General features: G+C 46.8%; 1 protein-coding gene across 2 annotated transcripts in view; it reads left to right on the top strand.

Moving 5' to 3' along the window:
- Positions 1 to 11,099: 11,099 nt before the first annotated feature.
- Positions 11,100 to 24,795, top strand: part of TMEM260 (transmembrane protein 260) — a 33,735-nt gene continuing 20,039 nt past the window's right edge. For both annotated transcript variants that reach the window (XR_005257200.1, XM_038138986.1), the window contains exons 1-3: positions 11,100 to 11,398; positions 16,470 to 16,501; positions 17,317 to 17,465. Coding sequence is in view for 1 of the 2 variants with exons in the window: in XM_038138986.1 (XP_037994914.1) it covers positions 11,245 to 11,398; positions 16,470 to 16,501; positions 17,317 to 17,465 (335 nt within the window). In the remaining variant the exon portion in view is untranslated. The remainder of the gene's footprint in view (positions 11,399 to 16,469; positions 16,502 to 17,316; positions 17,466 to 24,795) is intronic.

Genomic DNA, 24,795 nt, shown 5'->3' with positions numbered 1-24,795 from the left:
GCAGAGGGGGTTGGTCTGGGAAACAACCCAGCCCTCCACAGTGGGAATGTGTGGCTGAGGGGGTCCTGCAGTGGCAGGGAGGAGCTGGCAGAGGCTGGGCACCGTGGAGAGGTGACAGACCCGCTGGTGGGGACAGGGCGCCAGGAACGCTGCCCCACCGCTGCCAAGCTGCCCCTGAGCCCCAGCACTGGGCAGGCACGGAGCAGATGTGGGAGGATGGGGAATGCTGCCACAGAGAGGTGCACAAGAACAGGGAATGAGGCCCAGGAGCAGCTCAGGGTTGGGATGAGGGGAGAATTCACATGGGGTCAGAGCCCTTCTCCCTTTATCTTTGGGAGATTTGGGTAGCTTACTTTATTTTAGTCCCTTGCAATACATTTATATAAAGCTGCTTTGGGCTGAGTGCTTCTTAGTGCTGGTCTCTGCTCTATTTAAACATAAATGTTTTAAAGTGCACAGATAGGTTTTTAACAGGGGGAAAAATTGCATGTGAATTACATTTATTTCTTGTTTACCCATACGGCTCCAGCCAACACTTATCGACAGATTAACTTTCACTAAACTTTCTGTGTAATATGTTTTAAAAACCCACTTCAAGTGCAGATTCTATTAGCTCCTGACCTTATGTTTTAAGAGGAAGAAAGTGGCTTTACACCACATGAAATGTGTTAATGCATGGATAGAAGTCCTCTTATCCTCCTGCTTACATTAGGTCCAATCAGGAGAATGGATTATGTTTTTAATAATCTGACATTAGTATTAAAAGTAATATTTAAGGCATTAGGATCCATAACTGCTGTGGTGTGTTCAGAGCTTTCTCTTTGTGTGTGTGCACACAGGGCTGGGCTAAAACATATGTTTATGAAACAATGCATTAGCCCAAAACCTCCCCAAATATATGGGGATAAATTGGGGCAGCAGATTACTGTTGACATCACTTTTTCAATTAGAGGCACAGGGAAGATTTGATGGCCATTTTAAAACTGATTATGGAGGGCAGGGATTAGAGGCTGTTAGGAACAGGAGGTCTTGCTCTCCTCTCAGCCTTGGCCTCCTGGAGCTCCATGGACTTCAGGACTGGGTGCTGCTTTATGGGGTGGAATAAGGCCAAGGGCACTGGTGGCACTGTTTTTCTGTACAGGTCATCTCTACATGGGGCTGGGCCTCTCTGCCTTTCTTAGTCCCTTGGAAACATTGCATAGGACAGGGGAAGAAATTTGGAGTCTTTATCCCTAAACTGAATGTTTTAGGGGAAAGCCAAATCGTCCCAGCTGGTCTGGGTGGGTAAACACCGAACCCTGCTAGGCTGGATCTCTTGTCTCTGTCTTCACTTATGGTTGGAGGGACATTTAAGTCATCTCAAGCCCTGATGTCCCCTGCATTCCCAGAAAAAGACAAAAGGGAGCTGGAAAAGAAACAGGGGAGAAAATGGTGAGTGCGGCCATCACCACGCAGAGGAGTGGACTAGGATCTGCCATCCCAGCCAGATTTCTGCAGTGTTTAATTCCCTCCACTCAGAACCTTACTTCTAGGTGTAGTTTGTCTAATTGCAGCTTTTAGCACTTCAGGCTCACTTCAGCTTTATCTGCTCAATTAATCATCCTCCAAGAGTCAGAAATCTTCTCCTCATGGGGCACTCACAGCCCACGGTCCACATTACTGCCCACCCTCCTCTCTGCTAAGCTGCAGATTGCTCAATGGAATTACAGAGGAGCTTTTTGCACCCCTACTGGTGCTTACAGCAAATTTAGACCTGTCCTAAGAATTTAGACCTGTTTTAAGAATCCTCCTTGGGAAGCCTAACCTGAGCCTAATGCTCCCATCAGTGCCAGACACAGCTGTAACTCCACGACTGCTGTTCCCTGTTGGCAAGAATTTGAGATCAAAATGCTTCAGCTTTCACTCCTCAGCTGCTGGGAGAGCATCCTTCCTTACTTTCACACACACCTTTCTCTCTCACATCTCCTGGACAGCAGGAATTGAAGGGAGCCTCTGCTTTTCCCCCCATCTGACGGCAAACAAGGCTTTATCTCCCCAACATATGTGCAGTAACTGTTGTTTGGTGGCAGAAGGGAAATCCACAAGCTATCCAGCCACTGCACCTGCCTGCTTGGACCGAATTCCCCTACTTGTGTTTGTTGACTGGAGTTAAGCAGGTCCTGGGCTGGGAGACCAGCTGGGAAATCCAGTGATTACAGGCACAAACAAACGAGCGAGGGGCGGGGATGGGCAGCCGCTCCTGTTTGACCACCACCGAGGGAATTTGGCAACACACCATCCTGACTCTTGATTTTAATTCCAGTCAGGGGAAATTCAAGCCAGCCAAAGGAGGTGGGAGACAGGATATCCCCCACCCTCCAATCTGGACTGGTGACACATTTTGTCTGGGGGAACGCAGCGGTTTGAGGCGGCCACCCTGGGGTCTGCAGACTGTCCTGCCTTCCTCCTGCTCTGCCACAGCCTTTTCTAACTCTGAGGGGGTATCTGAGCAGAGGCTCTATGTCTCCAGCTTCCAGACACAACAGCTGTTTGTGGGGGCCCTCCTGGCAGCCTCTCACAGGTGTGGTTTTGGCCAGCACAGGGGTAAAAAGTGCCAGGTGAAAGGATGGGTTGTGCAGAGCTTGTGGTGTTTAGCTGGAAACTTCCTTCCCCGAAAGAGCTGGGTCATTGCTGGGTAGATAAGAGATGAGACCTCACAGACATCTCCATGCTTGGAATGACTCCTTGAGCTCAGCACCCAATGGATTTCGCCCATATGTAGAGAAATCAAATGAAATTTAAAGGTTTTTCTTAGTTTTCCTGGTGTTCTTTCCAGTTGGTCAGCGACAGTGGACAAAAACCCAGCCCAGATAAACTGATATTCACGAATACCAGTGGATATTATTCTGCAAAAGCTTTGTTTAGGAAGGTCAAGTTGTACAGCATTATCTCATATTTATGAGTGAAAAAATCCACAAGGTTCCTAGAAAACAGGAAAAAAGGCTGCAATTGCCTCCTGTATTGTAGAAGAATTATCTGTGCTGATTAAGCTGTCGCTCATTAGCTCACCAGGCTTATCAAGGCCCCAGCCCACAAGGCCTTTGACTCCAGCAGAATTGATAGCACAGAACATTTGGACCACCTTGGGTCACTGTGCACCCATTTGGCCTTTTTTTTCCTGCTAATATCATGTGTAAATATATGCACAGCTGACCCTGCTGGAGAGTCCCCTGTCCCCTGCAAGAGGCTTCAGTTCCCCTGTGCTTCCCTTCACAGTGTAAGTTCAGGCAGATTTGTGGAAAGCAGGAGATTTTGTTTGCGCCTAAATCTTTTTGTAGGATTTTCCTTAAAGGCCTTAATGCCATGGAAAAACATCAAGAGGCAAATTCTGCTTTGGGTTACACCAAAAGAGGAGTAAGCCAGCTGAAAGCAGTGAGGGAAACTGGATTTATCCCAGTGGAGGCAGAAGCAGAGCTCAGTCCCTTGCACTTTGCTATTTTCTGCACCAGCAGTTCTGGCCTTTGAAAAATGAGATGCATTTTTCTCACTGGGGCTTGAGAGGAGCCTGCAAATGCCAGGTGACAGAAAACAGAGGAGGAGAAGTCTGAGGCTCCTAGATTAGAAGCTGTGGCAACTTCAGGAACTGTCCTATAGAAGCTTGGCTTTATGTTAAATGTTGTTTTCTTGTGATTGTCAGCATTTGGTGTTAAAAAGATGCTCAGGAAAGGCTCATTTTACCTCAAATCCATGATTGGGCAGTACCAGATTGGAAGATTTGTCTCTTTATGGGACGGGATTTGGAGCAACCCAGCTTAGTGAGAGGTGTCCCTGCCCATGGCAGGGCGTGGTGTGTGATGGGCTTCAAGGTCTCTTCCAACCCAAACCATTCCATGAAGATTTTGGGGTCCTTCCCACAACATCTCCCACAAGGCAGCTGGTTTGGCCATGGATTTCCCATGGAGTGCTCTGGCCACATGGGTGCTGAGCAACTGGTGATGTGAATGGGCAAGCCAGCTCTGGGAATACGCCAGGATTTAATCTGGATTTAATGTAATCCATTTAATCTGTTTCCTAGCCTGGCCTTCCACAGGAAATAGAGATGGAGCCAAAGCATCCTGATTCTGTTTTTGTGCTTCCTGACCTCTAAGGAGAACAACTGTAGGACCTGTGCAGACCCTGAAACCAGGGCATGGAGCACGTTCAGGAGATTTGCCTGGATGTGTGCAGGGTAAAATTCCAGAGCTGGGACATGCTCCTGTCAGCCACCAGCATGCTGAAGGAAACGTGCCTGAGGTTTGGCTTATTTCTTGAGGCTGTGGAGAATCCCACTGTCCCAGCCTGATTTTTTTGTGAGGTTTATGCTTAAATGGTTCAGCCATTACTGTGAGTGTAAGAGAAGAATATTGTGTTCTGCTCCTGTGTAATAAAAGCAGCAGCTGTGGGACTGTCACCCTCTGGGACAGGAACTAGGGCTGAGCCAGGGATCAGCCTGGGAAAAGCAAACCAGCCCACTCAGCCTAACTCAAAATCCCATCCAGGGGTTAACCTCCCAGCTGCCTCTCCTCCAAAAATTGGATTTATTACATTGGAGGTAATAAACTCCAGGAAATGTGAGCTGTCCACAAAATGGCAGGTCCTGCATGCTGGCACATCTCTAACACAGGTTAGAGGGCCATCAGCAGGGCTGCTTGGGTACAGGGAAATGGGAATTACAGAATCCCAGAACGGTTTGGGTGGGAAGGGACCTTAAAGATCATCTCATTCCACCCCCTGTCATGGGCAGGGACACCTTGCACTATCCCAGATTGCTCCAAGTCCTGTCCAAGTTGGCCTTGGACACTTCCAGGGATGGGGCAAGCCCACCATCTCTCCTCCATTCCAACACTACCTGCTGCTCAGCATCTCCACAGGTTCATTTTGGCCACATAGGAGCACACCACAGTCCTTGTCTGTGACCTCATCTATGCAGAACAGGGGGAGGAGAAAAGGTTCCCATCACAATCTTACCAGAATGAGATTAATGCAAAAACCCTGTGGGAGAACAAAGGTTTTGGAGCTGACTCTGGAGCTGCATCAATTTCCAACTGGAATAAAAGACAACCTGGGGTAGCTTAACCATGAGTAGCAGCACCAAGGATTTGCTCAGTGGAGGAACACAACAAAGATATGGTGGGGCCAGGCAGGAAAACACAGGTTAAACCAGGTGCAGAGAGCAATTTTGGAAGGTACAATTCCTGTCCTACTTGACATCCTTTGTGCAAATTCCCTGAGCGTGATCCTCAGCTGACACAATTCTGACAGAAGCTTAAAGAAATGGGAACGAAACAGAGAGGACTGATGGAATGTGAAAAATTCTTACCTAAATGAGTTCCTTGATGAGTTTTACTGGACCTGTGAGCACAGGTGAAGAAATTAGAGTTTTAAACCCTGAACTGCTGGCACAGATTTTCAGCCACATGCTGTGTGTGGGCATTTCTTGGGCCAGGCTGTGAATTTGGCCACCAGGGTAGGGGCTAGAAATTGATGTCCTACACCCGTAATTAAAATAAGGATGAAAATGTGTAAATTAGAAAAAAAAGTTCCCTTTTTCCAAACTCTTACCAGAGAGTAATGGAGCAGCCCAGGGATGAAGGGAACAAGGCCCTCAAGTGGTGCAGCAGCCAGAGAAGATGGTCTGGGAGTGGTGGAGTGGAGTCACTGGGCAGATCAGACACTAGACCTGAGTCTGCCAATAAGGCATGGGGATAAATAAATAATATTAGTCCAAGGAAATCAGGTGTGAAAACAGAGATGACTGCCAGAGTTCTGGGGAAACCAGCTGAGAAAAGTGGGACCTGGAACTGCTCAGTGTGACAGAGGAGGCCACTGAGACTGGTGCAGGAAGAGATTGGAGTCTTCTACAAGTCAATAAAGCCTTTCTGAAAAAGGTGCAAAACTGTGGGAAACAAGAAATGGGGAAATTAAAATCAAAAATTGAAACAAGAAACATGGGGAAATTATTTCAGTCCATTTTCCTATTTGGGGAATAAAATGAAGCTGAGCCTTGAAACAAAGAACAAGCTGTCCTGGCAGCAGTGGAACCAAGTCTGTTTTCTTATGGAACTAAGCCCCTGTCTTCTCCCAGACCTCTGACCCCTTCTCACCTGGGAGATCTTTACCTTTCTTCTGAATTTTGAGGGGTTCACAAGGCACTGGGGGTTTCCTGGTGAATGAATCTGGGTCCCTTGGATGGCCAGGGAGAAAACAAGGAACCAGCACAGAGCTTCCCCAGTGCTTTGGGTGACCAGCCACATCCAGGCATGTCCTTGATGGCAGGATCTACCTTGAAAATGTGCTTTTGCAGGATGGGGCAGAGACAACCCCATGTCTGCTGGTTTTTGCTTCTTTTTTCTACCTCTGTCCATGTTGGGTTTGAAGCTCTCGAGACAATATTTCATGTTCAGGCTCAGGTGTTTATTATTTCCTATCTATATTACAAGTTGTGAGTTCTACAGCATTCTACTAACAAGCTACAAAATGGCTAACTATCCTTCTATACAAGGTCTTTTAAGGCTAAACTATCCAGTTAAGAAATGACACCTAAATTATTTTCACTTTTAACCCAATAACTAATCACTCCAAGTCAGCAATGCAGACTTTTCTGTCCAATTACAAAATACCATCCAAACTCATGAAGAAGAAGGAAGAAGAAGGTGAAGAAGAACAACCAGCCACTGCCCTAAAACCTCCATCTTGTCACACATATACTGCTATATTCTAAAACCTTCAACTCTAAGTTTTCCACCCAGTGATATTATACATTTCTAATCAAACTACACACCCATAATCCCAGTGCTATCAATCAATTTTGGAAGCTTTCTTCACAGCCTCAGGTCAAACACAGTATTTTCTTGTGGGTCTGTGCCCTTCAGCACAGAAAGTTAAAAATTCTCAGCATCCAGGATTCCAACACAGGACCAAGGACAACAGGATGCTCCCTGGACTGGGTGTGCTTTTATTCCACTTTATTCCCCTTGGAAACTCCCTCTGCACCATGTCCACCGCAGCCACGTTGCTGTAGCTGGGATATGGGAGCCTGGTCTTGCCCCCCTCAACAAGCAAGTCATAAAAAGCAGCTTATTCAACCAACTTAAGACCAAATAAAAGCAGCATAACCTCCTTTCTCGTGCTTTGTGGGCGGCCATACATCGCCTGTGGAAATTCTGCCAAAATTCTTGTTTAAATATAGGAGCTGTGCTTCTTTGTGTTGTTGGTGGTCCCCACGAGGACCTGCTCTCCTTGCATGGGGATATTGTTCAGAATGAAGCCTGGGCTGGCTACTTTGCCATTAAAATTCCGTGCCAGCCCAGTGCTGACAATATTGAGGCTTTGCTAAATGTGTGTACGTGTAAGTTCATTAAATGGGTGCTGACTGTTGCTACATGAGTACAGCAGTTGAGTGCTTTCTGTATTAACCTTATCACCTGATGGGCAAAAGAAAAGGTTTAACTAAAGCTTAGGACTAATTGAACGGTATTTCAGTATTTTCTTATGTAAAACTGGTTCTGGTCTATTGTTTTTATTTATTTGCAATAACTGTGCTCATTCAAGTTTGTAATGACACTGCCATGGGTGAATAGAATTTGCTTTAAGTATTATTCTCCCTTTTCCTATCTCCTGCCTCCTCTAAACTGTGTCTCTCAGGAGAAAATCTGCAACAGAGCCTGGTAAAAAGACAACTCTCAAAGTACACAATCATTTTGGGGAGATACATTCCCAAGCTGTGTTTTTAAAATTACTTCTAGCAGTTCCTGTTTATTTTCTCTGCCTGCCTTGGGTATTTCCTGTCAGGCTGAGCACCGAGCGTGGAGCTGGAGGAGATAGGAGAGAAAAGCCTCTCGAAGAAAGGTGGGAGGTGTCTTATCATCAAGACACTGCACAAACCAGAGCACTTTCTTTGCTCGCTTGCCACTAGAGTATGCTCTCGTGCTACAAGTTCCAAGGATTTTTTAGAAATAAATCACTCCGTGTAGCACGAGGCTGTCTTTCAAAGGCTTTCCACTTGCCCCAGTGGTTTGGGTTTTTATCTAAGACTTTTTTTTGGTTTTGTTTTTGTTTTTTTTTAATTGCTGTTGAGCACACACTCAAAGCTCTGAGAAAACCTGGAGGGTCGCTCTGTGGTGAGGTGAATCTAATTTGGGTTTGGATAACTCCCAGCTTCCAGAGCGTAGGTGAAACCAGCCAAAAAATATCTTACCTGTCTCTAAAAAACAACAAAAAAACGGAGGTTTGCATGTCCTTCCCGTCTTGGTCAAATCCCTGGGTCATGGCTAATGAAGAAAGGGGAGGCAAATGTCACGAATTAATAGATTTCTGCTTACAGAAGAAACATGTAAATTCCCCTTTTCAACATAAAGTGTGCCTGTAATCCCAGCCTTTGAAATGGTGGTAGTTATTCAGTAAGATAAAGGCTGCTGTGAGCCTGCCCTACCACATTACAGCAAAGTACTTTGTCACTGGCACCCTAAAAGTTCCAGCTTCTGCATGACAAAGATATGAAACAACTTGCAGGACAATTAAAGAACAGTTTGTCCTCACCCTATTATTACCAGCCATTCTTCCACGTTTCGATATTTGCCCGTAAATTGCTACCTCCCCCATCAATATAATTGTAATCAGCCACGGTTCACATTTGTCTTTGGATGCCTTTTCCAAGGGAAACACAAAGAAGGAAAAATACGGCAAAGAAAAAAGCCACGCTCCGGATAAAGAGCCTCGCCACCAGCCTGCTTTCACACACAGGCTGTGCACTTTGCTGCTAAAATTACGTTTTAGGAGCCCCAACGGGCACGGGAACAATGACCCCGCTCATTTCCATAGTGACAATGGCTGGCGGAGGATTGGAACGTGTCTTTTTCCTCTCCCCGATGGTGCTCAGCCAACCAGGGCAGAAACCTGCCAAGGAGTTGGGTCCCTGGAAGCTCTCGGTCACCACGGAGCCGGGAGGTTCCCTTTGGGATGGGAGGCAGCTGCTGGGCCCAGGTGGTGCTCACACCCTCCAACACCAGCTCCTCCAAGCACCCCAGTGACTTCTGAGTGGGTGAAAACTTCAGCTTTTCTGTGTAGCACAGATCTTGCCTAAATTCACAAAATCATAGATGGCTTGGGTTGGAAGGGGCCTCAAAACCCATCTCATTCCACCCCATGCCATGGGCAGGGACACCTCCCCCTATCCCAGGTTGCTCCAAGCCCTGTCCAGCCTGGCCTTGGACACTTCCAGGGATCCAGGGGCAGCCACAGCTTCTCTGGACACCCTGTGCCAGGGCCTCACCACCCTCACAGGGAACAATTCCTTCCAATATCCCATCCCTCCCTGCCCTCTGGCAGTGGGAAGCCATTCCCCCTTGTCCTGTCACTCCAGGCCCTTGTCCAAGTCTCTCCTCATTTCTCTTGGAGCGCTTTTAGGTTTTGGAAGAGTCTCTAAGGTCTCCCTGGAATCTCCTCCAGGATGAACAACTTTCCCAGGACACTCATGGGAAAGCCAGGCTGCTGAGCCCACTCCCTGACAGCCCATTTCATGCTCGAAGCACTAAGCTCCTCCAAGTACCACAGATGTCACAAACCCAATGGGAACATGTTGCATTCTTGAAGAACATCAAGGAAACTGCTTTGGGAAGTGCAAGCTGGAGACCACAGACCTGTCTGCCCACAGAATCATAAAAACAATCATAGAATGGCTCAGGTTGGGAGGGAAATTAAAGATCATCCTGTTCCAGCCTGAGCCATGGGCAGGGACACCTTCCTCTATCCCAGGTTGCTCCAAGCCCCATCCAACCTGGCCTTGGACACTTCCAGGGACCCAGGGGCCCACTGAGCTTCTCTAAAGTGCAACAGATGTGAAAAAACCAAACGGGAACGTGTTGCATTCTTGAAGAACATTCAAGGGTTAACACTTCCAGGGATCCAGGGACAGCTTCTGTGCCAGGGCCTCCCACCCTCACAGGGAAGAATTTCTTCCCAATATCCAATCTAAATCTACTCTCTTCTAGTTGGAAGCTGTTCCCTCTTGTCCTGTCACTCCATGCTCTTGCAAAAAGTCCCTCTCCAGCTCCCTTGGTGCTGGAAGGCCCCGAGGTCACCCCAAATCCTCCTCTGGACACCCCCAGCTCCCCCAGCCCTCCCCCACAGCACAGGGGCTCCATCCCTCAAATCATCTTGGTGGCCTCCTCGGGACTCGCTCCAGCAGGTCGATGTCCCTCCTGTGCTGGGGACCCCGGAATTCCCTTAATGCCTCCCTCGGTTGCATCTTCCAGGGGCTTCGTGCTGCTGTTTCAGCGGGGCCCTTCGGCTGCAGCTTCTCCAGCCCCCAGAACACGATGACGCGCGTTTCCCTCGGTTGTGCCAGCCCTTAATCCTGCTCTTTTTTCCTTAATAAATGCAAACCTAATTTTCTAACGTCTCCACTTAGATCTAATCCATAAGGCTGTTTATTATCCTCGTTACCCTCTCCTATACCTTTTTCATTTGTATTCAAAAGCCTCTCTTTAATCTGTCTCAATTCTGCAGGTACGGCCTCGCCGCTCTTTCGTACAATCCCATAATGATTTCCACGGAGGTGTTTTAGTCCTCCATCGATAGGTCTCGGAATGCTATTTGCCTTCCTTAACTGCTTCCCGCAGCGGGAATCGCCGCTTTTAATAATCCGTGCGCTGACACCTTCCATCTTTTCCTTCACCAGCATCTTGTGCCACCCCATGCACGGGTTAAATCTTTATTATTTGTGTATGGGCACACCGGGGCTGTGGTGGAGGGGCTGCAGCCAGCACTGTCCGAGGAGGGTTTTGGTGTGTCTGAGAGAGGCCAGAAGGAGCTGATCCTTTAAAAACCTCGTCCTGAAGGGACGACCTCGGGAGCAAGGGAAATGCAGGACGCGCACGGGTCCCCTTCTTCCCCCCGCTTCTCCGCGGTGGTTTCGCCTAGTCCCCCCCCCCGCGCGCGTTGGTCCCGTCCGGCCGCCCGGCCGCACTCACCCTCAGCCACGCCCTCTCTGGCTGTACCAACTCCTCTCCGCGGGGTGGATGGAAGAGAGCGGGAGGCCGCGCTGAACGGCCTCACTGGCTTTGCGGCTTTTTCTGTTTTCTGTCTGAGATTTGGATTGAGAGAAGCTCCGGGAGACGCTTTGGGGAGAGCGAGAAAGCGAGCGGGACAGGGGTGCTCCCCCCGCCGGGCGGTGGGTGGCACAGCCCGCCCGCCCCGCGCGGCCGAACCCGGAAGGTGGCGGCGCACATGGGCGCGGGGCCCGGGCCCGGGGCCGGCACCGCCACCGGCACCGGGATCGGGATCGGGAACGGGGCGGGAGGAGCCGCCGGGGCGCTGGGTGCTGCCGTGGCTGCTCTCTACACGGCCACGCTGCCGCCCGCCCTGCCCGGCGGGGATGCGGGTAATGTACCGGGTGGGGACCCTCGGCCCGTCGCGGGGGGCGCGGGGGGAACGAGCCCTCAGGGACCCGTGCATCCCTGTCACCCCACGGGGTGGCTGTCACCCCAGGGAGCTCGTGCATCAGTGTAGGGTTGGTCTGTCCAAAGGAGCTGGCGCGTCGGTGTCACCCCTGGAGGATCGGTGTCACCCCACGGGGTTGTCACCGCAGAGAGTTGCTCACTCCAGAGGGACTGGTGCGTTGTTGTCACCCCATCGGCCTGCTGCCATCCCATGGGGATGCTCATCCTGTGGGGGCTGGTACTTCATTGTCACCCCATGGGGATGCTCATCCTATAGGGGCTGGTACTTCATTGTCACCCCATAGGATGCTCATCCTATAGGGGCTGGTACTTCGCTGTCATCCCATAGGATGCTCATCCTATAGGGGCTGGTACTTCGCTGTCATCCCATAAGGATGCTCATCCTATAGGGACGAGTACATTGCTATCACCCCATAGGGTGACTGGTGCATGGCTCTCACCCCTATAGGGCTGTTCACCCCAGAGGGGCTGGTGCACTGCTGTCACCCCATTAGTCTGGCTGTCATCCCATAGGAATGCTCATCCTATAGGGGTTGGTACTTCACTGTCACCCCGTATGGTTGCTGTTATCATATAGGGACTGGGGCATTGCTGTCACCCCATTAGTCTGGCTGTCATCCCATGGGAATGCTCATCCTATAGGGGCTGCTACTTCACTGTCACCCCGTATGGTTGCTGTTATCCTCCAGGGACTGGGGCATTAGTGTCACTCGGGGGGGTTGCTGTCACCCCATAAGGATGCTCATGCTACAGGGACGGGTGCACTGCTGTCACCCCATGGGGTTGCTGGTCCCATTAGGTCCCCGTAGCAGCACAGCCGCTTTTGGGGTGCTCACCCATTGGGGTTGGTGCAGTAAAGCTCCCCAGAGAGGCGCTGGCCCCACAGGGGGTGGAGCAGGGACACCCTGCACTGGGGTGTGCACCCCTCGGGGCCAGGGCAATGGCCCAGTGGGGTCAGCACAGCAAGGACCCCCCTGGGGTGCTGCCCTCGGGCCACCCCATAATGGTTTGCCTGTATTTGAGCCTTTCAGTGAAGGATTTAGCCAGGGGACAGCTGGTGGCTTTAGGGGACAGATGTGCCATCCTGCCAGCTGTGCTGTCACTGCTTGGGCCATCAATGTCCTGGGCTTGTGCAGCAGGGAAATCTTTGGATCTGTCTGTCCTCAAGTGCAGCTTCCTGGCAGTGCCAGGCCGTCTGAATTTGTTTGTGGTTTTACTGATTTAACCTGTTCTTCATTTAAAAATACTTTGGTTTTGCCTGTGTGGTTTGGAAATGGGAGGAGCTGGCTTTTCTTGGGAACATGTTGATAATTTTTATTTCATGGGACAAGTGTCCAGGATCCTTTCTTTCTGTGTGGTCCCAGAACAGTTCAGTGGCTCTGCTTGATTCTGTGCCTCGTGGTCAGCAGTGGTTTCAAATCCAAGCTGTGCATGAAATTCCTTCTAAATAAATGGCATTTTAATGGATTCATGTATTTTACAGGCTCAGGATGTATGGAGAGAGAGAAAGAGGCACTGGCCAGGCTGGCCATGTGTGCATCCTGATGGCTTTTGCTCCTGCTCCCAAGTTACTGAAGGGGCTGGGTTTGCTCCTTCTGGGTGTATTAATTAATATGTGATGATTGATATATTTACAGCTGTTACCATTTTGGTTTTTATGATAATTTTTGCCTTTTTTTTTTTTTTTTGTCAGTGGAAAGCACCCTGTGCTCTGAGCTGTTCATGCAGCACGAAGCCTCAGGAGCCTGGCTCTTAGTTGTGCTTGAGCCTGGATTCTCCCTCTGGGATGCAAATAAGCATGAGCAGCCTTTGCAGAGAGGGGTGCAGGTTCTCCTGGTGGCGCCATGGATGGATGCTGGGATTTGATTTTTTTGTTTGATGTGAATTATCCCAGCAGACAGAGCAAGCAGCCAAACAGCACATGGGTTCACCCCACTTTCCACAGGTTATTGTGGTGTTAGAGGAAATCCCTCAGGACGGTGTCCCCTGACCAGCCCTGTGACCTCACTCCTTGTTATTTCTTTATTTTTTGAATTTTCATCTAAATTTGCTGCCTGCCTTCCATGTGTTCCTGTGTTCCACAGGCTGTCTGTCCCCTGCTGTCCCCTTGTGCCTGGCCCAGCCAGCATCGTGTCCCATCACGGTGTCAGGACTTTTTTGGGCATTATTTCCCCTGGTTTCTCATGGCTTGAGCATGGAATGCCTCAGCTGGAGTCCCTGGAATGTCTGTGCATGGCCCTGCTCGAGGTGTTTGATTTGCCTGTGCCTGAAACTTGTACCACCAAAAGCACTGAGGCTACTTGTGTGAGTGAAGAGCTGCTTAAGGATTTGCTGTGTCTGCTTCCAGGCAGGGAGCCTAGTATTTTATTTTATTTTATTTTATTTATTTATTTTATTTTATTTTATTTTATTTTATTTTATTTTAAATCATTTTAATTTAATTTAATTTATTTTAATTTAATTTTTTCTTTTATTTTTAAATTTATCTTATTTAATTTTAATTTTTTAAAATTTTATTTATTTTTTTTAAAAATTGTATTTTACTCAATTTTTTAAGTTATCTGCGTTTTCAATTGTTCCCAAAGTTTGCAGTAATCCAAAAATATCCAAGGCAGTTGGTGTTTCCATTGGCAGCTTGCTCATGTTACTTAGTGTTAGAGTGAAGAAATGAATGAAAGAATAATAGGGGGAGATGGAATTGTAATTCAGAAACATCCACAGATGTTAAAACAGCTTAAAAGGGGATCAAATAAAAAAGAAATCAACCAAATGTTCACTGTAGTGTTTCAAACATCAGCTCCCAAACTTGCTGGGAGCAAGTAAATAATAAATATAATAAATAAATCAGAGTTCAGGCAGCATTGGGCCCTTTCTGGGGGAGTCAGACACTTGTTTGCATCAGGAATCACAGAATATTCTGAATTTAAAGGGACCCACAATGACCATCAAGTCCAACTCCTGGCCCTGTGGAGCGGAGGGAATAAACATTTCAGTTTGAGCCAGTGCCTGAAGATGCCACAGGTCATTGTGTCTCACAGGACATTGAAACCACGTTTGGGGGTGCTGCAGCTCTCCCTCTGCGTGTTCTGTTATTTCATATCAGTGCTCCTCCCTCCTGCAGCCCGTGGAGGCTGTAAGGGATGCTCAGGTGTGTGGCTGGGAGGTGGAGAATTAACCTTACCCAAAGTAGCTGCTGTTTTGTACTTATTTTAATTTTCCCACTGGAATTCAACAGGCCTGCAGCCTGTGGGCTTATCTTTTCCATGTCTTTTTGGGTTTTTTTTTCCTTAATTCTTACAAGGCAAAGTTCTGCTGTTGTCTTTCAAAGCTCGGTGGTGGCTGGCACCGGTGGTTTATTTACTTTATTTTTGCAGCTTCCTGGTTGATTTGGGGCTGTGTTTGTTTGGGGTTATTCTTCCCCTTGGTATAAACGTCACGGCAATGTGAATGAAGTTCAATTTTTGCTTTTTTTAGATGCACATATTGCTTCATCCCAGGAGGATTTTAGTGGAGCAGCTTCCCTGGGATGTGGTGGGTGATGGGCATCACCAGCTGCTGCACACTGGGGAACCCCCACAGTGCCAAATTTAGGGTTTCCTTTATTATCACCATCCTTTGCTGTGTGCAGGAGGATTTATCCCTTCCCAGCCTCGCCGTGCCCTGGAAATGTTGGAGCTGCTCAACTCCAAGGGGCTCAGAATTGGGATGGATGGTTTTCCTACTGCATCCACTTTTTGGGGGCTGTTTTGCAGGGTAGGGTGAAATTTTCCTAAAATAAGAATAGCCACTGTTTGCAAGGGCAGGAAACTCCATGTCTGAGAGGTTTTGGTGCAGGAAGGGGCAGCTTTGGCCCCAGTCACTGCCAGCCAACAGCTCTGATTCTGCAGAAGTTGCCACCAGCAGTAATGGGTTGACTTGAATCTTCATTTTAAAATGCAGCATTTGCTGCGTTTTACTTTAAATCCTGGCGTCAGGATTTAAAGGTGCCATTTGTACAATCCCCCCTGCCCCCCTTTGCGTGGCCTGGTGAGGACGTGACTGTACAGAAATTTAAAATATTGTTAATTTAGCATTTAAAGCCACCAGCGCCCTTCATTTGTGTCTTTCCCATCTAACAATGCTGCCGTGACCTTGGTGCTTGCAAAATCAGCAGGACCAGTAAAATTGGATTATGAAATTTGAGGGAAAGAAGGAAAACCAGCTGTAATTTTTATTTTTGTTTCTCCCTGGATGTGTTGTTCTCATTGAATATATTCAATGTATGTTGTTCATCAGAGTTTGCTGCAAAATGCTCCAGTGTCAAGTGCTCTAAAAATGTCAACTATTATGCTAACGTGGGTGTTTTTGTGGCAGTTATTTGTCCTGGCATAAAATACAAACAAAATGCAAAATCTTGGTGTTGTTTCTGTTGGGAGTTGAGTGCAGCATCCACTGACAGGTAAAAAAATTACTTGTGAAGCAGAATTGCTTTAGCATCAAGGGAGAGCAACCTTCCCAGATAAATGGATGCAGATTAGCACAATCAGTGATTATGTTTTTCCTCTTTAAAAACTGCAAAGCTCTGGTTTTGTCTTGGTTTCTATAATTTTTTTTTTATGACAAACAACTGGGTTGTTGAACAGACAATGCGGCTTAAGCGTTGCAAACTGTAGTGCTTGAAAGTTATTGAGTCAGATGGTTTTAAATTAAAAATACACACACACAAACGTCTGCATTTTGAGTGTCTCAGGCCATTCTTTGCCCGAGCCTACCTATATTTTCACTTATCTGTTCATAAAAGTCTCACGAAAAACATACAAAAGATATTTTGTGCAATGACATCAGAGGGAGAAAATATTCTTAGAAAATTTCATGCTGTTAAATCTCCACAGATTTACAGTTTTATCCAGTCAAATTAATGCAAAACCCCAATGCAAGCATTTGGATTTTGAAAACTTTGGAGGAGTGTCATTTCCTAATAGTAATTATTGGTTTTACATTATTTTTTCACAGGGGAGCTGATCACAGCCGCATATGAGCTTGGAGTAAGTATTAGTTTTATTGTTTAATCAATGCTCTCATTAACAGTTTTAGGAATTAAGGAAGTTTAATTAAGCATGGAGTAAAGTAGATTAATTTATTTTCAAACCACAGTTTTTACTAACTTATAAGTACAGCACGCGACAATTTACTTCAAGTTTTAAATCCAATTAAACTAAATTATAAAGCAAAGGCTTTACTGTATATACAGTAGCTGGCTTATTATCAACCCAAATTTTGTATAAGCTGGGGAGAATAAAATAAATCGGGTTAACAATTTTAATAAGTTTTATTATTTAATAAACTTTATTATGGTGCATGATCCCTTTAGGCAAGACCTTAGGACTGTCAGCGCGGTGGTAATCCGATAGCAGTGTGGTCTTTCAACTTGCTAACCAATAAAATAGTTGAGAAGCTGCTTTTTATTAAAAAAAAAAAAAAAAGGGAAAAAAAAAAAAAACAACAGCCTTTTGAATGACCCTAATATACTGTGAACCCAAACAAGGAGCCCTTTAAGGCACACTAATGAAACGTGGCACCTCCTTTTCCTCGCCGCCTCATTATTATGGGCGAGGTGTGGAGCCAGATCCGCTGAGGAAAAAACCTTGGTGGGGTCGGGATGGGTACCAGGGTTTGGGATGGGCACCGGGGGTTGGGATGGGGATGGGGATTTGGGATGGGTATGGGGATTTGGGATGGGTACTGGGGGTTGGGATGGGCACCGAGGGTGGCTCGGGGAGCGGAGCTGCTCGGGGCTGCCCTGCTCTCATTCCCAGCCTCTCCCCCCTTTCCAACCCCGTGTCCCTCTGTCTGTCCGTAGGTCGCCCACCCTCCCGGCTACCCCCTGTTCACGCTGCTGGCCAAAGTGGCCACGGGGCTGCCCGGCGGCTCCCCCGCCTTCCGAGTCAATCTCCTCTGCGGCTTGCTGGGAGCAGCTGCTGCCTCTTTGCTTTTTTGCACGGTTTTCAGGTAAAGTCCTCGGGGGTGCTTTTTCCTTGGCTTCCCGGTGCTTCCCCGGTGCTCGGGACATTCCCAAAGGCTCCCTCTGCTCCCCGCTGGCCTTCGGACCGGCGTTTCCCCCCCCCCGCCCTTCCCTAATTAGTTCCTCTGATTAACCTAACAGCAACTTAATCTGAATTTGACCTTCTTTCCCGCACAAAAGCCTCCCCCTCTTTTTATTTTTCGCCCCCCCCCCCTTTTTCTTTTCTGTTAAATAATAATAATAGCAATCATAAAAAGTGCGCCCTTTCCCTTGCCCAGCCGTGACAGGTTGTTCAGGCTCATTATCACAAATCACCGCTCGGTTTAACTAACCAGAACTAATGAAGTTTGTCGTTCTCGAAAGATGCAGATGGTCTGTTTAAATTAACAGGATGAGCTTCACCTATCGGGGAAACCGTGAACTTGGTTTAATTGCAGCTCCCGGCGGAGGTGGATGGGCAGTTGCCTGCCTGTGGTACCCAAGGAGCAGGGAGAGCATCCCTGCCTTTCCCTGGAGCAGCCCCGGGCTGGGGGGGGATGTCCGGAGCCTCCTCTCCGCACCTCTAACCTTGGGAGGACGGGGAACAATCGGGATGCTCACGTGGTTGTGGGGTTTTTGTTAACCCTGCTCGTCTTTGATGTGCAAGTTCTGGCTGCTCTTAACCTCAGCCTGACCCATATTTGAGAGGATTATGGCAACCCGTATAAACAATTTCTGATGTTCTTTTGCAGGGAAAATAGGGCACGTTTTGAGGCTGCGAATGGTATCGGGGCGCTTCGGGATGAGACGGGGCGCTTCCCCACCGGGATTATTTTGACAAAAGCCCTTTTCTCCCACCCGTTTCCAGAGCCACCTCTCCGGGAAACCTTCCCAGCAACCTAGAAATAAAAGCAGGAATAAATGGGGAGGTTGTGGGGGGGGAAGATTCTGAGATTAAGCAAGCCCTGAGCTCGCTTAAACTTTGTTCCACAGGATCCATCTTTCTCTGCTGAAGAGGAGTTGCTTTTTAGCACATCACCTCGCACGTAGCGTCAGCTCCAAAGCACACCTACTGGAATTGCTTGAGTAGTTCCTAAATACTTCTGTAGGCATTTAAAGTGATTGCTTTCACTGGTGGGTAATACATGTAATTAAGTCGGCATTATTTAATTTAATATCCTGTATTTCACAGCCTATTTGGGAAGCTGGAAGTGGCGCTGCCCTCCCGTGCTCAGCGCTCGGTGCAGCATCAGAGCACAACTCCATTCTGTTAAAAACTCCTGCAAGGAGTTGCCAAAGGTTTTCTATATTTGGTTGTGATTTCTTTTTTAATGATGGTTATTCCCATCATTGTAGTTATTTGGAAGATCTTCCCCAGTTTTTAGTTTAAACAGTTCCTTGGGTGCCCGCTTTGTGCTTTGGAAATGGTGCAATCGTTCCTGGAGAGAAATAAGGATAGAGGAGAGGAATGACAGGCTAAATTTGAGAATTATTTTGGGAATTACTTCAGCACTTCTGAAGGTTTAGGTGTTTTGTTGGTGTTTAATTGGATTTGGAAGACGGCGCTTCTGTCAAATTTAGAATTTGCATGAAGGAACGGAAAACGTGCAAGCGAGAGATGATAAAAACTATTAAGACTTACAGAAATTATTTCATAGATACTGACAGGATCAATTATTCAGCCTAACAGTGATTGCTTTTTTTTTTTTTTTTTTAATAATTGTAAGGTCAGTTTTATTTCCAAATTACAGTGTTACATTTTTCATTTCAAGCACCTTAAAATTGATTTGTTTTTTGGAACACTGATTTGACAAAAAAAAAAAAAGAAAAGAAAAAGAAAAATTATCGCTTTTTTAAAAATTTATTTTAAAAGAAAAATATTAGAAAATGTTCACTGGCACTGTCTGTTTGAGGCTGTAGCTGTCTGAGTGTGATGTGGTGTGTTTTAAACCGGGCTTGTCCGTCCTCACAAAGGGTCTAAACAGGTCTATCAAATCCCCCCTCATTTTTGTGTTTAAATAAAATTATCTTAGGGGGTGACCCCTACGAGGTACCAGTGGCAATATCAGCACCTGCTCCTCTTGCCGTGTGAAACGTGGACGTTAATATGAAAATATGTAGATGTTAGGAGTACAAATAATTGATGAAGTACACATCCTTCGGGAGCAACACGGTTCAAGTGGCAAATCTGCCTGCTCAAACAATAGCCACCCTCCAGCGGGGAGGAAGCCATCTCTATGGAAATGGGGCTGATGCTGCCCTATTGATCGAGTGAAGAAGACATTATACAATGTCAGTTGGGTTGTTACGATTTCATTTGTCGTCTGACCTGAACTTAACCTCTAAAACCTTTCTTTTCTCCCCGCCAGCCGGGCAGCGTGTCTGTTTACCCTCACACCCCGTGCCTCCCTCCCTCCCAGCATCCCCATACACTAAATCTCTCCCTTTTTAAATTTTTTTTTTTTAAATTAATTTCCCCATTGATTCTTTTTGTTTGAGTCATTTCCCGGAGTTTATTCCTCGGCAGGTCGGGATGATTTTATTGCTTAAGGAGAAGAGTCGTGGTTCCCTCTGTGGTGTTTGGGATGTTGTGGCACGTGTGGGATTAGGGTGGAATTTATTCCTTGAGCAGATTTCTCCTTTGCCAGGTGATGGCTGGCAGGATGCTCCGCGCCGGGGTCGAGAGGAAGCGGCCGCCGCATCACATCTTTGTCGTTTGTTAATTTTATTGTGTTATAATATATGATATTACTCATTTAGTTACATTATTTTTTTAAGCCTGGATTGTTGTTCTCAAAGCGAAATTATGTCGCAGCACATTGATGCAGAAAGGCTTTTTGTCAGTAATCCAGACTATCGCTGAACGAGCCGTTTGCTCCTTTGAGTTACTTCTCAAGTATGGATTTTTTTCCCCCCCTCTGCACAGTCTTAATAAATTGCTTGTAATTATCATAAAATGCCATTTACAAAGAGTTTTCTCGGACTGCTTGTAACTGAGGCAAATAATTCATCTTTGCTTTGAAGGAGGGGGGAGATGCTTTATGTTTTTAGGACTCGGCGAGTGCGGCTGTAGGATTGTTTCTTTAAACAACTATTTATTTGTTTTACTGTGGGAGGCAAAGCATAGCAAGTTTACAAAGTAAACCAATTATCTTCTTATAATATGATTGCCAAAGTGTCATTTTCTGCACAGGGGATGCATTCTTTGCATTCTCTGCTGCAAAGAGAAATAGGAAAGCTTTCCCCTGCTCTAAGTGCATTTTTTTTTCAGTCTATACCTTTCATAGTTTGGCTCTTTCGGGGTTTCTGAATACACAAAGCTGTTTTATTGCAGAGGCAGTAGTAGAGTAGACGGTGTCATTGCCCAAGTATTTGTAGGAAGTTTTTGCCAGCTTTCTTTTGGCTGAGTTGGACAACACAGGGTTTTGAAAAGGGGGAAGATGTTGCATTAAATTAAGCAGTTCACATCTCTTTGGTTTGCTGTTCTGGGTATCATATTAACTTTGGTACTAATACATTATACAAACATATATATTTATATATATATGTGTATTCCCTGCCCACTAAACCTTCCAGGCATCGAACTGTGAGTGTATGTAAAACCCAGAGCTGACTTTTCTCCCATTGCCAACAAAAATGAGAATTAGGCATGTTGGATAGTGAAATCATCAAAATGATTCCATAATTTTGAAATCATAGGGATGTTTTGGAAGTGCCACTTGACCCTCTTGATGGCGCCGAACTTTCTGGCTCTCAGGGTGTGTGTGTCCTGGAGCTCTTGTGGGAAGGTCCCTAAGGAGGACCAGGAGGATCAGTGACCTTCATGGCCATCCCAGAGGGACCTCATGGCTGATGCTCCCTTAAAACTGTCCAGTGCTGGGAAAAGTTGTCTGCTCCCCGTGGTGAGTGAGGAAATGCTCCATGTCCCTGGGTACATGGGTTTGCCAGAGCAGGATTCATCCCTGAGAATAGTTTGGCCCCTTTTTTTGTGGACATGACTTGGGGAGGATTGAGGGATGAGAGAGGAGTCAGTTCAACCAGAGTGGGAAATTAAGAAATTGGGCTTTGAGGAAGGTGGAATCTCCTTAGAGGGCGTGTTTGGATTTTTCCAGACTACAGATTATCGTAGATTATCTCTATTGTAGCACAGCAGGAACATCTTGAGCGTTTGGGAAGCAGCTGTGCTTAGTGAGGAGTAGTTACAAAGTTTTAGGAGGGAGAGAAGAAAGGAATGCACTCAGGTACTAATTTGCTTTTAGAAAATCTGCCGTGACCTCTGGCTAATTGATCACATATCTGTTTTTATTTTTTTTCCCACTTGTCCCCAGAATAAACCGGCGCTGAGTTCAGTCTGTTTGAAGACGCTGCCAAATCTGTTCATTTGCATTTGGCTCTAAAGTAGGCACACGAGGCTGCAGTAACTCTGCTTCATTTTGAAAAGGGTGGAGGGGAGGGGGGGAAGAAAAAGCTGGGCAAAAAACCTCTTTTTTTTAAAAAAAAAGACTGAAGAGTCTTTTCTGACAGCTAGTCAGAGTTAGAATTAGTTCAAGGAAATGTTAATAATGCACTGCCTGGCTTAATCCCTTTGATATCACCAGGTATCCTCCTGTTCATGGGTTAATTGCTTTAAAAGCGGAGGCAATATTCTGAGCGGTGGGCCGCTTCACCTTTTCACAGCTGTTACCATTGAGTGACAACTAAATCCCATGTGTAAGATGAGGAAGAGCTCAATCTCCAATTGGGAGAAAATTTATGTAAACCGCAATCCCTTCAGAATGTGCGGAAGTCACAGACTTTCTTGATTTACTCTGCTTTTCCCAGAAAGCTCCATTGTTCCCTTCCCTAAGTCCCATCAACCCTTTGTAGCAGAATATCACAGCGGCGGCAGATAGCTTGAAATATATAAATGCTATCATAGCTCTGATTAATAGCGGCGCTTATGAGTCAAGTCTGATAACGGAGCAGCTCTCCACTCAATTTCAGATACCGCTAATGGAATCTGTCTCCTGCAATTGTAATGTGAGAAGGGCTAATTTGCCATGGAGCTTGGAGCTGTCACCAGCCGGGGATTGGGGGGTCAGATGGGAGCTGCCAGGTTTTTGCCCTGCAGCTTGTATCTCTCGCTTTGAATAGCGCAGCCCCCTGCCTGCCAGGGAGCTGATAGGCCGCCGGGGGGTTTATGCCACTCGTACAATAGCGAAGGGCTGCATGGGCTGACTTGGTAATTGTGAAGCCAGCTCATTTTTATTTTATTTTATATTTTATTCTATTTTTTCCCCCCCTCAACTCCTTCCTTTCCGCCCCCCCCGCTCCTTTTTTTTTTTTCTTTCTTTTTTTTTTTTTTTTCTGCGGCTGCATAATTTCTAATAAGGGGTTTTAACAAATGTCAGATTAGGAAAAGTTTCTGCAATTACCCAAAAAAAAAAAAAAAGCCAACTTATAAAACATTTAAATAGCTCAAGTCGGCTCCTACTGCGGGTTTGGGTTTTTTGGCTGCTGGAAGCAGGCGCTGGTTATTACAGGAGCCTGGGATAAAGGTGTATCTATTTTCCAAGGATTGTGAATCAAATAATGGGTTGAACTAATACACCCTTTGCACTTGCAAAGACACCAGGAGAGAATTTCTCATTTGTAATGGCTGGAAGCACAGTTTGTACAACTCAAATGTGAGTATGGGGTGATATTTCTCAAAGCAGCGCAGCCCTGTGTGCATTTTATAGATCTGTCATGAGCTGTTCCACTCATTGAGCTGCTCTGGAATAGCTTGGCATGGAGGTGTTGAATTTAAATACCAAACTTCCTTGGCAAGGGGCTGCTGCAGGCAGGCTCTGCTCCAGTGGTGAGGGACATCCAGGAGCATGCAAGGGGTAAGGTTGGGATGTCTCATTCCTCACTCCCCTGATGAGTTGTCACGGGGGGGCTCTTCCCATCCCCGGTGTCCAGATCCAGTGTGGACCCACAGGGGTCCTTGCTGCCATCCCAGAGCAATTTGATCCTCCCAGCAAGAGGATCCAAGGTGACTTGGCCCCAGGGCACAAGAGGTGGGGTGTAAGATGCCTCTTGCACGTGCTGGTGACCTTCACAGGTCCACATTTCCAAAGGGATGGGCAGAGACAATATCCTGTCCCAACTGGACACCTCCAGTCCAGGAGGACACGTGTGAAAGGGTGCAAGGACCATCTCCCCTTTGCCAAAATCCTCACTGGCTCAGCACTCCTTAACCACCCTGGACCATCCCCACTCCAGACTGTGGTGTTTCAATGAAATAACTACAAGAAAGAAAAGTCAGGAAGTGGTGGCAGTCCCTGGCTGGGTGTGAGGCATTCCGTGCATGTGGTGGGAGGTGAGAGTGCTGCCTGCTCCCCCCCATCCCAGAAATCACAGGTCTGTGGGAATGCTGGGGCTGTGGGATGCTGAAGTCCCGTTTCACACCAAGGACAGCAGCTGGTTGTGACCAGACTGGTTTGGTTCTTTTTATGGTGGCTGCTCTGCCTCTTTGCTCTGTCTCTATTTCCCTTCACTCCTTGTGACCATGGGACTCAACCAGGAGAGATGAGCCAAGCCCTGCTCTCCTTCCTCCTCCTCCTGCTGCGGGCAAGGCTTAAGTGGCTATTGAGCTCCAGGTCCTTGAGGAAGAATAAAATCTGGTTTGCTATTCCCTGTAGTACCTGAGCTGGCTCTTCAGCGCTGAGAGCGGGAGAAACCGCCTTTTGTCATGGAGTGTTTGTGGCTAAGAGGCAGGCAAACCCAGAGGGATTGGGGTTTTTGGGGATAATTATTGTTACTTAAGCCCTAAACTCCTGTTTGGATTTTAATTTTTAAATAATTCTTCTATTTCAGCGCCGATGCTCGTGCATGCTTAGAATTTATCGGTGGGAAGCTTGGTTGTTGAGTCTTCTGCATCCCTTTCTGTTTAGCCTCATCAAAAAAACAGTCATTTTCTTTTAAATGGATTGATTAACAAGCACAACCTTTTAAATTCAAAATGTTAACTTTTTAGTGCACTGCCTTGAAATAAAAATGCGTTGAAGGAATGTGTCTTTGCTACTGCAAAGAGGCAAAAGTTGCTGGTGATGTACCTGGAGTCTGTGGAAGTGAACAGGGAACCACCAACATCAGGGTCATCATCTGCAGGTGCAGGAACAGACAGAAATTTTAAAAAATCCATTATTTAGTTAATTAGTGGAGATTTTAAGAGTTTTTCGTATTCTACTGCCTAAAAAAAAAAAAAGAAAGAAAGATGCAAGGCTAAGATCTCCTGCCTGTAAAGTTTTGGAGGGAAAAGAAGGCAGAAATAATCAGCTTATTTCACTAGGTACAGATAGGTGTTGCCAGTGT

This window comes from Motacilla alba, chromosome 5 (assembly GCF_015832195.1).
Source record: "Motacilla alba alba isolate MOTALB_02 chromosome 5, Motacilla_alba_V1.0_pri, whole genome shotgun sequence".
NCBI lineage: Eukaryota > Metazoa > Chordata > Aves > Passeriformes > Motacillidae > Motacilla > Motacilla alba.
This window is presented reverse-complemented; position numbering and strand designations above follow the sequence as displayed.